This window comes from Manis javanica, chromosome 13 (assembly GCF_040802235.1).
Source record: "Manis javanica isolate MJ-LG chromosome 13, MJ_LKY, whole genome shotgun sequence".
NCBI classification, from domain to species: domain Eukaryota; kingdom Metazoa; phylum Chordata; class Mammalia; order Pholidota; family Manidae; genus Manis; species Manis javanica.
Window position 1 is genome coordinate 45,492,206 of NC_133168.1, and position 15,445 is coordinate 45,507,650.

At 39.6% G+C, this 15,445-nt stretch overlaps 1 protein-coding gene across 4 annotated transcripts in view; it reads left to right on the forward strand.

Annotated features, from left to right (window-relative positions):
• The window catches only part of TPD52L1 (TPD52 like 1), an 87,677-nt gene that overhangs the window by 40,794 nt on the left and 31,438 nt on the right, over positions 1 to 15,445 (forward strand). For all 4 annotated transcript variants that reach the window (XM_073219552.1, XM_073219551.1, XM_073219554.1 and 1 more), the window contains exon 2: positions 10,219 to 10,334. In XM_073219552.1, the coding sequence (XP_073075653.1) occupies positions 10,219 to 10,334 (116 nt within the window). The remainder of the gene's footprint in view (positions 1 to 10,218; positions 10,335 to 15,445) is intronic.

Genomic DNA, 15,445 nt, shown 5'->3' on the forward strand with positions numbered 1-15,445 from the left:
TGTCACTTCCATCTTCAGCCAAAGTTAAGTTTTGGACAGTCACAAATTTTTCTTTATAAAGACTAGAGTCAGTTTTAACCAGTGTCTAGCTGAATGATCAAAGTAGCATATTAAAAAAAAGCGAAGAGATGGAGTATAAGAATTTAGTCTGCTACCACCTCAAAAGAATCTTCATATAAAATACTTCATAAAAAGCATAAAATCTTCCTTTATTCCAATCAGTTAGTGCACTCTCAGGCTGAGCATTACAGATATGACTTCTTTTTTTAGTTGCATTATTAAATGAAACCAAAGCTTTAGAAAACAATGCTATTAATAGTGGTGACTCATGTGTTCTTCATATTTTAAGTAGGACAATAAACTTTTAGAGGACAGTGTTTGAAATATTTTCTTCATAAATTTGTTTAACTATAATTATACCTAGTATTATATGTCTTAATGCAATTTATAATGCAAGTTGTAATTTAGCTTCTATATATAGTATTTAGAAACAATGTATATGTAGTAATATATACACATGTATATATGTATAAAATAATATGGATATATATATATAACAAAGTTAACACTTTAGATCAATTTAAGGCATACAACCTATTATTCTAGTGTTGGCAGGTTGGTAGGATATTCTCAGAAGGAAACTATGGAGAAAGAGGAGAGAGACTTTCAAGAGTGATAGAATAACACAAAAGCATTGTCCTAAATAGAATGTGACTAAGAGACACGGCATATGATAGCCTGGCTGGTTTCGAGGTTTTGGCAGGAACATCATAAGCAGGCTAGTTGGAATCATCACTTGCAGCCAGTCATGGAAGGTTTTGAATGCTAGTATAAAATTTTTCAAATTTAGCATGGAAGCTCTTCCATCTATTGAAGGTCTTTTGAACTGGGTTCTGACTTGATGAAAGTATTAGTTTGAGTGTTGTATAGATTTCATGGTTAGGAAAAAGGGTGCATGCAAGGAGATAAAATTTAGCTAAGACTTCAGCAGTCTAGTGGGTAGTGATAAAAGCCTAAATCACTGTCACAACAATGAAAATTAGAAGGATAAATATAACTGATAGTGAAAGGATACAGAAAGCATCATGAAAATTTGAGAGTTTGATTTTCTATCCTTGGGGATTAATTCAACAGACATTAGTTGAGCAATTACTGTATGAGAGTTATGGGGAGGTGTGGGAGGATTTTGGATGAAAGCCCAGTCTGGATTCTTCCCAGTGCTCAGCAGTGGGGAGGCTGCATTTATTAAAGCTACAGATCTTGGCCTTCAGTAACCTCAGTCTTGCTGAGAAGAGGTTTTGATGGAGGGTTTTCTGAGGAGGGATAGAAAGGCATGTTAGTTCCTGTCTGACCTCTGTGTAAGGTGTTGTGGTCATGTTGAAAAAAACATGAACTCTGGAACCTGATATATTTGCATTCAAATCTTAAGTCCACTACTCATCAATTGAAAAGTTGGATAAGTTATTTTACATTCTGAACCAGCATTTCTTCATTTGAAAAATAAGAAAATATCATCTATAGAAGATGATTATCCATAGGTGTCTTGTGTTTCTATCTTGCAAGCAGAGATGCTGATGGCCTTTTTTCTCTCTTCAAGCATATTTATAGGGAACAGCCTTGGAAAATAGAGATAGTATCTCTGCTTAGAGCAGAAGTCAGGTTTGCATGTCTGGTAGATGAAAGATAAAGTCTCCCTCCAGGGCAAGGGTCAGTCAGGTTTGCTTACTACCTATTTTAAAAGATTTGAAATTCTTGGGCTCTGGGTTCTTCAGCTGTGATTAATATTTTCCATCTAGGCCCCTCAATGTCACCCCCATTGGGACTTGGTGGCAAGGGGAACAAGCCTGAACATGATATTCATACTGTTTGCTGTGCTGTGAGCCTCTAATCCATGGGTCTTCTGCATTATCTTGGATACTGTAGCTGGCCAACTTGTCAGCTTGCAGCTGATAAATTCTGAAACCTTTTATCACCTGCCTAATGTATTTCTGGGTAAGATGAGACAAAATACAATATGTAACACATCAGACACTTAGCATGTGGTTAAAAAGAAAACATTATTCTACTTCTTCCCTTAAGAGAGTAATTGACCAATGGCTGAGAAAGTTCTCATAGGGATAGCAGCAACTAAACCCTTATTTTTAATATGGCTTCAGTGTCAGAGCAGATCCTCTGTCCTAATTTCAGGATATAATTTGGCATCTTTCAGAGAAAGGGACCTGAAAAAGTTTGAGAACAGAAGATTACCGTGCTGCCTGGTTGCAGATGAGGGTCTGGTGTCCCTCGCTAACTTCTGTTAAGGCCAGAAGATGTCATGGAGAGCAACAGTAGCAATTCTGTATGAATTTTACTAGATTGAGCCAGGGTTAAGGAGGGGTAAATGTGACTTACCTGATACGGTTATCTGTGAGAGAGGAAGACGGATTGCGGCCTGGGGAAGAGGAGAGAAACTGCCGTCTCCGAGAATGTCAGTCTGAAGGCAGGTGGAAGAAACTGCCCCTGTGAGAAGGGCTTACAATTTCCAGGAGGGACAGGCAGAGGAGGGAGCGTTACCCTTTCAGTCTCTTGCGCTTCTGTAGTCCCCTTTGCACACGAGTGTTACTTCCAGCTGACTGATCTTGGGTCACTGTTTTCAGAGACCTTTTCTCATCAGTAGCTCTAGGCACAGTTAGTGCACTGTGCTCTTAGCTGTGGTCTGCCCTGCATCACCATGCTAGGACATGCAGGGGTGCCAAGGTGAGCAGGCTGGCTTCCTGTCATTCAGTTGCTTGCATTCTACTGTGGGAGAAAAGAAATGTTGTCAAGTAGTCTAAAACAAGGCAGAAAGGTGTGAGTGCCTGAGAGTGGCACAGGCACTTGATAAGTGCTGCGGGCTGCCGAGACCAGTGCTGGCAGCAGTGCTGAGGGAGAGCCTGGATTCAGAGCCCTCGTAGTCTCCAGGGGCCCCTCCAACCCCTCACTCCAGGCCCTTTCATCTCCCTAAGAAGGGCCTATGCCAGTGAAGAGAGCCTTTACGTTCAGAGGGCAGGAATGAATAGGTAAGCCCTAGGCTGTAGCTCAAAGCCAGAAGAAGCCCGCCCACAGCCCTTGAGGGGAACTGCTGAGAACTTCCTTCAGAGTCTCAGAATCTTGTTTCTACCATGTACCTCTTCTCTGACAGAGCTTTACTTATTTCCCTGACACAACTGTGAACTTTGAAACTAGACTTCATCTGTGTCAGGCTTCTTGCAAAACAGACCAACTTGTTTTAGATCCTTGGCTGTGGGCTTTCCCCTAGTGACCCTGATGGACATCGACTTGGAGACACAGAGCCCTTGGGTGCCCACCTATGGCTTCATGACCCAATGGAACCATGGGCTTGTGCAGTCAGGAGGCCCTAACTGTGAAGGGCCTGGCATAGTGAGTTTGGCCCCAAACACTGGAGTAGAGAATGCTCATCTGTTATTTCTCAGGGCAGGAAAGATAACACAGCTCCTTAAGACAGGCCTACAGTTGTGGGGTCTGTGCCAGTCTTCTCCAGCGTGACTACTCAGGAAACTTCAGGCATGCAGTCTTATGCCACCTCCAGGAAACTCCTGGTTGGCCTCTTCAGAGAGATTCACTGTGGTTCCAGAGTGTCTCCAGCTCTTTTGGTTTAGCTAGAATCCCTGAGCTTTTCTCTCTGCATGTACAAGGATGTTTCCACATATCCTATGGAAAGGTCAAAGCTTAATAACCAGATCTGCCTTCAGAATCCAAATAGAGACTGTATCCCAGCAACTGGTAGTTACTGTGGCATCTGTCTCTGAGAATCTGAGTGCCTTGAAGAATGCTGCTGTGTGGAAAAGCTCGGGGGGGGATGGTGGGATAGCTCAGCTCCCTGACAGTGAAGGAGGCCGGGCTCAGAAAGCAAAGGAGATCGCCACTTAATGGGGTAGGTATGTTAGCCTCCTAAACCACTTACATCAGAGAAGATCTTAAAGACTGTACAAATGGCAGAGTGACTTAAGGTTTAGAGAATGCCCGTTTGGGGCAAAAATTATTTATCCAATTTTTAATTGATTTTGAGGTCATGGCAAGTCATTGAAATCATAGTGCTAAATTTGGTAGAACATTCTTTTACCTGAATTCTATAATATTATAATCTCTAATGCAGTTTATTTGTTTAAAAAAAAGATATTGAGACTAACTCAAATGAAAAATGAGGTTTATTTTCATTTTAAGGGTAAAGAGAAAAGCTCATGGAAAATTGGGAGAAGTCAGACAAACAGGACAGGCAGAATTATAAGTTCCATGAAACCAAAGACCTACACAGCACTCGGTAGATGTTCAGTAAATACCTGTTGAGTGAATGACCAAATGAACAAACACAGGACCTACGGTAGCTGTGAGGAAGATTTAGGCCTACATTCTGCTAGTACCCGACTTAACTACTCCACTAATCCATCTTTTGTCTCTTAATTAAAAATCAGGAAAGGATCCTAAAAGCTACCCCTGGGTTCAATGTGCATCCTAGTCTACTCAGCAATGGCCAAAAAGAGTAGGGCCAAAGGAACACAGAGCCCCTTTCTAGGTATCAGGAGGATGAAACAGGAAGGATAAGCAAAGTATGGCTGGGTGTTTATGTCTCTCTAGGGCAGTCACTTTGTGTGTGATTGCCTGTGACCAAGTACTGGTGTTACTTAGGGTGTCGATGTGAGTGGCTTGTTTCTGCAGTGAATTTTTTTTAACTCTTTGAGCACAGAATAATAGTTTCTATTTTCTTTTTTTCCTCAGAATTATTGTTATAAATGAGGTAAATTTTTATACTTATTTTTATAAATAATTCTCATCAAAGAAGAATGTCACTCAAGTATGACCAGAATGGAAACTAACGTGTGCTGATTATTAAATACCAGTGTTAACCTTAAAAATAAAACTGTCAATTATTTTTCTAGCAAGAATGGGTTTATTTGGGAATAGCAAAGAGTAGCAATTCAGGACATGCCAAGCTAAAGCAAAACCATAGTCAAGTTCTGAGAACAGAGAGGAATGCTCTTTTGTAGAGGAAAGGGCTGATTTGGGAGGGCTGTCCTAAGTAAAAAGTCCTTTGGAATAAACTGGGAGTTCTTTGTATCATGGCTTCTCATTGGCTTAGTTGTGACTAAATCTCATTGGCTGGCTGTTGTGGGCATGAGAGCTCCCCCAGCTGACCACCCCACTTTGATGGTGGGTTTCCCTTTCTTAGTTTTCACACCAGGCACTGTGCTAGGTGTTTTGCAAAACTATAACTCATGACAACTTACCTTTATGGGTAGGCATTATTATCCCTATTTTACAGATGAGAAGACCAAGTTTCAAATCTTCATAGTCACAAAGTTAGAAAGGGATAGATCTGGAATTCTTCCTGAAATTGGTTCTTTCCCAAAAGGTATACTCTTCCCAATATCATATATTCTTGCAATCACCTGATGAATCTTTAATCAAAATATTGAGGTAAATTCCCCAAGACAGAGCCTGGTCTCTTCCGTAAGCCCTTCATTAGTCAGCTGGAGGAAAAGAGGCCTGAGGAGTGTAGCCACCGGGGGAGTGTGCAGTTGTGGATTACAGGTGGGTTTGAGCAGTCCAGCTCTAGATACATGATGGGACCAGTTGGGGACCTTTGACATGGTCTGGTTCAAAGTGAGATGAAAAACAGATGAGAAGAGAAAGTTGTTTGAAAGAAAAAAGTCAATTACGAAACTGTGATCTTATTTATAGTTGTATGAATATACATATATATTAAATTTTATATATCTATGTATTAGGTTTTTCAAATAGAAGATTCCAAAGATTTTAAGATACCTGTTGTTTTATGTACCACTAAGAAAAAAATGCTTCTAATTTAAGACATCTTTGATTGTAAGAGACTTCCTTAACATTTCAGAGATGTTAAGATGTGGGGGGAAAAAAGTGCACTGCATTATATAGGAAAAGATCTGAAAAGTTGTGCATGAAGGTTTTATAGTGGTGATCTCTGGAAATCAGAGTATGATTTGTCTTTAATTATTGCTTGTCTCGATGTGCAAATGTCCGACAATGCCTCTCTCTCCCTGCTCCACTGGTCACACCGTTCTTGAAGACTAGAGATAAGTGATCCCACCCCTGGCAGAACCAGTCATATAATCTGTTGGCATGTCATGCTAGGGGTCAAGCCTGGGTTTTAGGATCTCGGAGTATTAGGTCCCCTTGTATTGTTCTTAGCAACTGAGGCCTTTGCTAAAACTCCGGGGCAACAGGATAAAACACATTTAAAGCTCTGTTAACTGTGCAGGTGAGTCGGTAATAGGCTAGATACAAGTTTTTGGTAAGTGAATGAGAAACAGTTAATAATAGAGGTGCATAAGAAATAATATTTGTTTTTTTGTGGTAGGTTTAGTAAATGTGCAAAAAGGATTCTTATAAATTTGTTTTATATCTTTAATTTCTACCCTCCAATTAGTATGTATTATTTTGCTGTGCACTTAAAGATAATCATAAATCCAACAGTAATGATGTTAGCTCAGCATTTTTTTCCCCTGAGGCACCAAATGGAGACATCTTGAAGTTTCATGTTAAAAGAGTCCCTGTGGTTATTTTTACCAAGCATCATGAAGAAAATATAATTAAGTAATAAATATTGCAGCTTTAAATTTATTATTAAAGCCAGGGTAAATTTTCAGTTAAGCAATTTTATTGCATTCTTTTATTAAGTCCTGTGATAAGTTTATATTGTCTTGGAAATACTCACTTTTCTTGATTTGCTTAGTTCTGTAGCCAGATTTATTGGTTAATACCTTAGTGTGGGTACACACACATATGCATGCAAGATTATTCATCTATTTAAGAGAAATTCTGTAACTTTTATATATTTGCCAGCAATGCAGGATATGGTCACTCATCTGAAATCATAGTTCCTAATCATTTTCACTCATAACTGTCTGCGCTGTTTCAGTCATATGCATGAAGCCATGGCCTAATCCACTGGAGTGCTTGACAGGATGCATTAAAAGTATGTTGATACTATTGGGTGATCTTGTTTCAAGGTTGAAGGAGGCACTTTAATCCAAAGCTCCTCTATTGATTTGTACTTGCCAACATATTGTTTTCGCTCCTTGTTATGGTATAAGAAAGGGCCTTGGAGTCAGCCTAAGTCTGAGCCCAGCAACTTAGGATGAGCCAGACCCTGAACGCAGGTCCCGCAAGTGAGGGTTCCCATCAGGAAGGGTAGGATGGGTGCACTTTGACTTCTCACTTGTATCTGGCTCAGTTTGCTGTGTCATTCAGCCCTGCATGTGGGACTTGAATGAGTCACGGCCAGTTGTAGGTATAGTGAAAGCAGGCATATGGTGGTAGCATTTGACAAATACTTTAAGATCTACTGGCTTCCCAAAGATTTCACTTGCCCATTGGAGAAGCACAGTTCCTGCAGTAGAGTCAGACCTGTGGCTGTTACCTCGATTAAAACGTCTACATGTTTTATTGCTTGTAAATGATAATAAAACAACCGTCTTTAGGTGCACAACACTCCTATAGTAAGATCACAAAATTTATCCATGCTATGTGCATATGTGTGCATATATGTGCTCCATTTTTTTTTGAAACTATACCTAATTTGGGTATGAACCCTTAGGCTTTGGATAGTGAAGAAGAAAAATAGGTTTAGTCCATTCCAATGCAAAATTTTTAAAGTCCTTTTAAATAATGTTCAATTCCTCAGTGAAATTACCCTGTAGCTCAGATTTCTCCATTGTCAGCTCCTTCTTTCCTGTCCCAGCTAAGGGGATATCTGGTATATGGAAACAGAAAGAGCCCATGTAATGCTGTGTATTTCCCACTGGCTTTCCAGGCAGCTGGGTGCATGACGTCCTTTGATGTTGCTCTTCCCTGCCAGTACTTGTGATCATGACTTCTGTAGCTGGATTTGGGCACAATAGCCCTTCCAAGCTGATTCAGCCTCACCTTGGCGCTCACTGGTGGCAGATTCTCTCCATCTCTTCCATCCAGATTTCTGGCCAGGACCAGTAATGACCAGCCCCTGCCACAGAGGCACCATTATTTGTCTTTCTTTTTTACTTTAGGCAGAATCTATTTTTAATTGTTTTGTCAAATCATAATAAATATGCAAAAGAATATTTACAAAATAAGTTTAAAGTGCAGAAAATACTCATTCACAGAAAGTCGGTGTCCCAGAAGTGGAGCATTACCACTGACCCTATAGAGACTTCTATGGGTTTCCCATTCCCATGTCCGCCCAGCCCCAAAGAAAACCATGGTGTTGAATTTTTAATCATAGCCTTGCTTTTCCTTACTATTCTATTCATAAGCAGTATTCTATTTAGTTTTGCATGTTTTTGGACTTCATTTAAGTGGAATTATACTTTACTCTTCTTCTGCAACTTGAGTTTTTCACTCAGTACCTTGTTTCCAAATCTTATCCACGTGGCATGCATAGCTGTAGTTCACTCATCTCGCTGTTACCATCTTCCAGGTGCAAACGCACTGTGATATACTTAGGCATTCTTGTATTCAAGGACCTTTGCATGACTTACAGTGTTTTGCTACCATGAAAGGTATTACTAATGACCTCAGGTACTCATGTATGAGTGTGTCAGGCAGATACATAGGCTTGGAAATCCTGAATTGTTGGGTGTGTGAATGTTCAACTTAACTATATGATGCTGAATTATTTTTCAAGTTATTTGATATCTGTCTTATTCTTGCCATCAGTGTAGGAAAATTCCTGTCTTCCACAGAGACATCAACATTCAGTGATGTCCGACTTCTAACTTTTTGCTAATCCAGTGGCTGTAAAATGATTCATTTGTATTTCCCTTAACATCAGCGAGGATGAGCATGTTTTCTTGGGTTTATTAACCATTGTGATTTCTCCCAATAACAAATCTGTTCAGGTCTTTTGGCCCATGTTTCTATTGGATTATTTCTACTTTTTAAATTGGTGTGCAGGGATTCTGTTTATTCTGGGAATTAATCTTTTCCTAATTATACCTGAAGGAGATATTTTCTTCCAATTAGTGGCTTATCTTTTCATTTTCCATATGGTGTGTTTGATGAAGAGGCATTCATAATCTTATCCATCCTTTCTTTCATGATTTGCCCTTTTCTGTGTCCTATTTAAGAAATCCTTTCCAACCCAGAGGTTCATAACTATAAATTCCTATATTGTCTTCTAAAATGTTTATGATTTAGTATCTATGAATGGTATAAAGGAGTCCAATATTATTGTTTTCAACATGGATAACTATTGGTTCCAGGACAGTTTATTAAAAGACCTTCCTTTCCTCACAGGTACATAAATGCCAGCTCCATCATCACTTAGGTTATAAATGAAGCTTCCACCTCTGTGTGGGCCTCTTTCCTGAGTCCTTCAGAGAACATGTGCATTTGAGTTGTCCAAGTGCTGAGGGTTCTACTAGAGAACCTCTTTATTCTTTTAAGAAGGCATTTCTCTGACATAACAAGTTGGAAGTTGTACTGCTGTTCCAAGGTCAGTCTGTGGCACAGTGATGTCATCCAGAACCCAGGCGCTTCTGCATTTTCCCTCTGCCAGTATCAGCATGTCTGTGCTGGTCCCTTACTGCTGCAGCTGCTCCTGGTTCTGTATCTGCATCTTTCCATATCTGTATCTGAAGTAGAAAAAAGGTCTTAGTACTCTCTCATTGGAGGTCCTTTGGAGCTCCCAGGTAGTGGGCATTCAGGTTACAAGCTCATACAGAGTCCCGGTCGGGATTATGAACTCGGGTTGTGAGCCAGTTTTTGTCCACTCAGTGCTGGGTATCAAGGCAGGCGGTTTGCCTTCAGAGCCCTGCAGACAGCAAAGGTATTTATTCCCAGTTCTGAGGGGGATAGCCCACTGGGGACACGGATTTATGTAAGGATCTCACTTTGAACTCTCCTTAGTGGCCCTGGGCTTTGTCCTCTGCCCCCTGCACCCCTTGGGACAGTGAAATTCCACAGCTGGAATTCATCCAGTGGTAATTGTTGAACAATGGAAACTTGTTTACACCTCTGGCTTCCCGCTTTCACGTAGTTTTTTTGATTTAGTGTTCTTTACTTTCTGGGTAGCTTATCACACATTTGCAAAGATGTTTTCCTCTGGAATTTTTGATTGTTTTTCAGTGAGAGGGTCAGTTGGTGTATCTAGTCTTCCATGCTGCGGAAATAAAAGTTGGCTGAACTTGTTTTAAAAGCTGCATTGTGTTTTGCCAATCTTGCCTAAAGGTTTGTTGGCGCGTGAACCACTGCAAGGACGAGATGAAGACACAGTAGCCAGTGCTGACTTCTCCAGCACGCTCTCTGAGGAGGAAAAAGAAGAGTTGAAGGCGGAGTTAGTTCAGGTATGTGTAGCAATCTTCTTACTGCTCTTTTTAGCTCTGGATCTTGAGAGTTATTGGTTTTCTATAAGTCCCATATTACAATTATGCTGTCTTTCATTTAATGAAATTTAACAAATGATACATTGCAGGGTGATTTGTTTTCCCAGTGTATTTTTGTAATGCTAACTGTTCATTACCCATTGGTTATATAGCAAAACAAATGGTTATGCTGCTTAAGCAGCAGTTGTAATTCATTGTAAATATGTACCTCTTATTCTTTTCACTATCATAATATTATGGGAACAACAAATCACACACTTGATGGAATACCTTCAAGACCTTGGTATCGGCACAAGCTCCATTTTAAGAGCAGTTCTTGTTTTAGGCCAGCAACTTAGCTTAACAAATACTTTGAATAAATTACAAAACAAATTTAATTTTGTAATGAAAGAGTCAGTCATAGAAGCTACTGAATTTATTACTTGTATAGTCTTTTGCAGAAGAATAAAGCTGTAGGGATAGAGACGAAAGCTGTGATGTAAGTACATTGGGTCATGTGTACGTGCTGCGGGCATGTGGGCCTAGAGGTCTGGAGGATGCCCGGCTCATCGTGAATACAGCTGTTCATTCAAGCCTTTTGTTTGTAGCTCCTCCAGCCCTTAAACACTTTGCTGAGGAGGGTTATGTTGTAGAAGGGAAGGGCTGGAGAAACGGAGCTGTCAAGCAGAATAAGCAGTTGGGCAAGGGGGAAGAGGCCCACATTCCTCTCCATTCTTTACTCTTAGCTCACAGGGCAGAAAGCTACTGGTCCAGCTGGAAGCAAGGCTCTGGCCTTTTGCACAGGCTGATGCAGCTTTGAACTCCAGCTTACGCTTACGTACCTTGTCCACTCTGGACTTGCCAAGTTCGCATGTTGACAGTGTGTGTTTATAATAGCTCATAATACTACTAAAGACTTTTCAGGTGCTTTCACAAGACACACCCTGAACTAACTTCATTATAAAATAGAAGAGCAGCTTGTTCTTCTGGTACACTCAGAAACCATTTCAGTTAGCACAGGGCCTCAAATCAAACAGTCTGTTTCTGTAGCTGTGTCCACCGTGGCCACTGAAGCAGAGCTGCCGAGTTTCGTTCAGACTGGCCCCACATACGAGAGAGCATAAGCCAGAGTTGGCCTTAACAGAGAATGTACAAGCTCCACATTTTAAGGCCCGGAATTCTCGTTCATGACCGGTTCATGTTAGTTGTGGTGTCCAGAATTTATATTCTGCAGACTGGTGTGAGGAAACTGATTCTAGCTATACTTTAATTCCTTCACTGTTGTAATCCAAGCTTGAGTTTAGACACAACCTGTAACAGATTAACTTTTATAAAATGCCTCGGTTATTTCTGGGTTCTCAGGTTACTGGATCACATGTATGTACATATATCAATGTATTTTTTTGTGTATTTTGAATTTTCTAAATGTTCAACAGTGAGAATGCATTACTTTCATAGTTACGGAAATCTTCATTCTAAATGGTTCACCCATGAATATAAAAAAAACCAACAGTGTTTCCAGAAATTCCTGCCTCATTTGGCCACATTAATAAAGCTTCCAGTGTGTCTCATTCCTAAGACTTTTTGAACCTGACTGTTGAAAGCAACAGCAAATTCCCTGTTACTGCTCAAGTTACGAGGATTCATGCTTTCATCCCTCAGTATGCATTATCCACCACATTCCCTGTCTCTTATTTCTGGATTCTTCAGAGCTGAATACTGGTATCTTGCCAAAGGCAGCCTCATGCCTTCAGAGGCACATGGACACAGCTGTATTCCCCAGGCCCAGGGGAAAAATAAAGGAAGTGTATCTTCGCTGTTTTCCCTCATCACATTTATATTTCTTCTCCCCCCACCTCAGGCCACCTCTGCTTTAGGCTTATTCTTTTCTTAAATCTGCTTTCCTTGCCCCTTCTACAAATGTATGCTGATGTATGTGTGCATTCTACCCCCAAATGAAGTTCTTTCCTATCGCACATGCATTCAGATCACCTCTGATGCTAGGGTGTAATTCTAACAAGGATGCACATTGTCATCTCAGCAGCCCCACGACTGGCCCTAGGCAGAGCTGAGACATCTTTTAGACAACTCAGCTTTGGTGCTTCAGCTCTCTGTAGACATTCTTCCCGGGCCTCTGGTCACAAGCTGCACCTCTCTGTGTTTGAAGGATGATCCTACTGGGTCTCTTAGCCACGTGACTAGCAGGATACCTCATAGCTCAGCCTATTAGATTGCCCTGGAGTCAGGCAATCAATTGCAGCTATGATCCAAAGCAAGACTTTTGTATGCAAGGGCTTCTGACTACTTTGCTTAAAGACGGTTCTTGGGGTATGTCAGGGGTCCAGTCTCCTCTTTGATACACTCTTCTTCCTAGTTTCCTCAGATCCTTCTACTGCCTTCCGGCTGTGCAGAATGCCTCCACACTGCTGTATCTTGCACTGTTTTTTTGGTTATATTCCTTGAGGATACCCTTAGACTTCAGGCACACTCATAACTCCATGCATGCATAGTGCCAACATACTGCTCTGTGCTTACCAGTTGTTGGCAATAGGAAGACCTGTCCTTATGGTGGAAAACATAAAATAAGGCAGTATTGTCCCAAAGCCTATGTCTAGACACAGTCTGAATTTCTAAAGAGGAATCTGTTTTTAACATAGTTCAGCCTTTAGTTTATTTTTGTGGTCAAGCAATATGTGTGTTTCTAAAAGTTCCTTCAGTGTGAGGCCTGCATCACCCCTGATCTGGTGCAGTTTTTTGTGCACAGATGGTGTCTAATGAACTTTATAATTAACTTAAATTATTTTTTAGCTTCAACAAATATTTATATTTGTAATACCAGAAATGGAATATGTTTTTATTTATTATCAATAATACAAAGAAATACTACTTTGTTTCAGATATTTTTCATATTAGCCTTATTACCAGCTACTCCTGACCATCTGAGGTCTGTACACATCTATTCTGTGGGCATTTTTTCTCTTCTCTCTCCCTTTTTAAATAAATGTGTTCATTATTTCTGTGCTGTTAACATCCCGCTCCTACTTTGATTTCACTAAGCTGCATTTTATGTTTAGTATTCCATAATGTGATTTGGCTTTTGAAAAGAATGAACTGTTGTCACTAGTACTGTAAATTTATGATCATATAACAATACTGCCAGTATCACCTAGACAAAATGACTCGAGAGAAATAGGCATTAGTAGGAGTAGGAAAAATACCAGACAGTATTGTCAGGCATGAAGAGCCTATTTTCAGGCTCCCTCCATCTCATTTTTGGGTCTTCCCTCGTCCTTTGGTGTATGGGTCCCCAAAAAGAACACACACAGTGCCCTCCAGGCACCTGTCTCTCGGACTTACAGAGAAGTGCCCTGGGCTCTTGACCTTTCTCTCTCAGTTCCTTCTTTCAAGACCTTTATTCTCCCTGGACTGATCTAGTGAATAACTAAAGTGTTCATAGCCAATCATGTCTTATTGTAACACCCCTCTGTATTAGGGTTTCTCCAGAGAAGTAGACAATAGGATATATATATGTATATAAAAAGAGATTTATTATAAGGAATTGGCTGATGTGATTGGATTATTGGATTGTACATACACACATATATCAGTATATTCTGAATTTTCTAAATGTTCAGCAGTAAGCATGCATTACTTTTATAATAAAGGAAAAATAAATTTTCAATCTTCTAACATAAATATATAGAAGCTAATTCATTTACCTAATTCAGATTTATATTTTTTACATTTTTATTGAGGTAAATTGATATGATGTAAAATTAACTACTTTAAAGTGAACAGTTCAGTGTCATTTAGTGCACCAGTGTTGTGTAACCACAAAGTCTACCTAGTTCCAAAACATTTCATCGTGCCAGAGGAAACCCTACACCTGTTAAGCAGTTGTTTCCCATTTCCCATTCTTCCCTGCAATCACCAGTCGCTGTTCTGTCTCCACTGATTTACCCATTCTGGATATTTCATATAAATGGAATCATATGATATGTGACCTTTTTTTGTTATGTCTTCTTTCACCTTAGCCTAGTGTTTTTAACATGTTGTATAATATCTAAATACTTAATTTCTTTTTATGGCTGCATAATATTCTATTTTGTGTATGTACTGCAATTTGGGCTCTTTTCACCTTTTGGCTATTGTTAGTAGTGCTGGTATGCATTTGCATATACTTGCATATATATGTATGACGTTGAGCACCTGTTCTCAGTTCTTTGGGGATTCTATCTAGGACTGGAATTGCTGGGTCATATACTAATTCTATGTTTAACTTTGTGAAAAACTTCCAGTCTGTTTTCCACAGTGGCTGAATTATTTTACGTTCTCACAGTAATGTATAAGTGTTCCAATTTCTCAATATATTCACTAATACTTCTTATGTTCTGGTTAACCCATATTTAAATTATCAAGTTTAAATATATAATCTTAGGCATAAATATTTATCCTGCCAGGAGGTCCTCAAGGAGTCAAGAAACCAAAGAACCATATATTAGTTTCCAATAAAGAAGTGGTTAAAATTAAAGGGGAAAGGATATATTAAATGCCTTAATTAAAGATTTACCTACATACCTCATTCCAAAAGGAATTTGACATGGTTTACAGAGGTACTTTACAATGTAGAGTTTCTATACTATGTGCATCACAATATCTGGGAAGCTTACCAAATAATGTATGTAATGTGATCCCACCAAATTTAAGACAGCAAGATCTCAGTGTATTAAAAGGGGCATGTATCTGAATCTGCATTTTAAATATGCCTTCTGATGACTTTTATGTTCTGAAATTGAGAACCACTGGTGTAACTAGACCAAAAAATCTCAGTCAACTGAGGGATTCTCACCATGATCATCAATTAAAGCACATGTGATTAAATGCCTTTCTTTTGTGGCAGGACTCTGCTCTATAGCAAGAGATGTGGTTGGCCATTTTCAGTCTTACAAATTAATATAATTAAAAAAATTTTTTTTTAACTTCTGGAGTTTGATAGATATTTTGGCTTTTATTTTGATCACTGATACATATACCGAAAGCTTTCAGAAGTGTGAGTCAAACTTCTTATTGAATTGCTGAGAATTTTATAATAG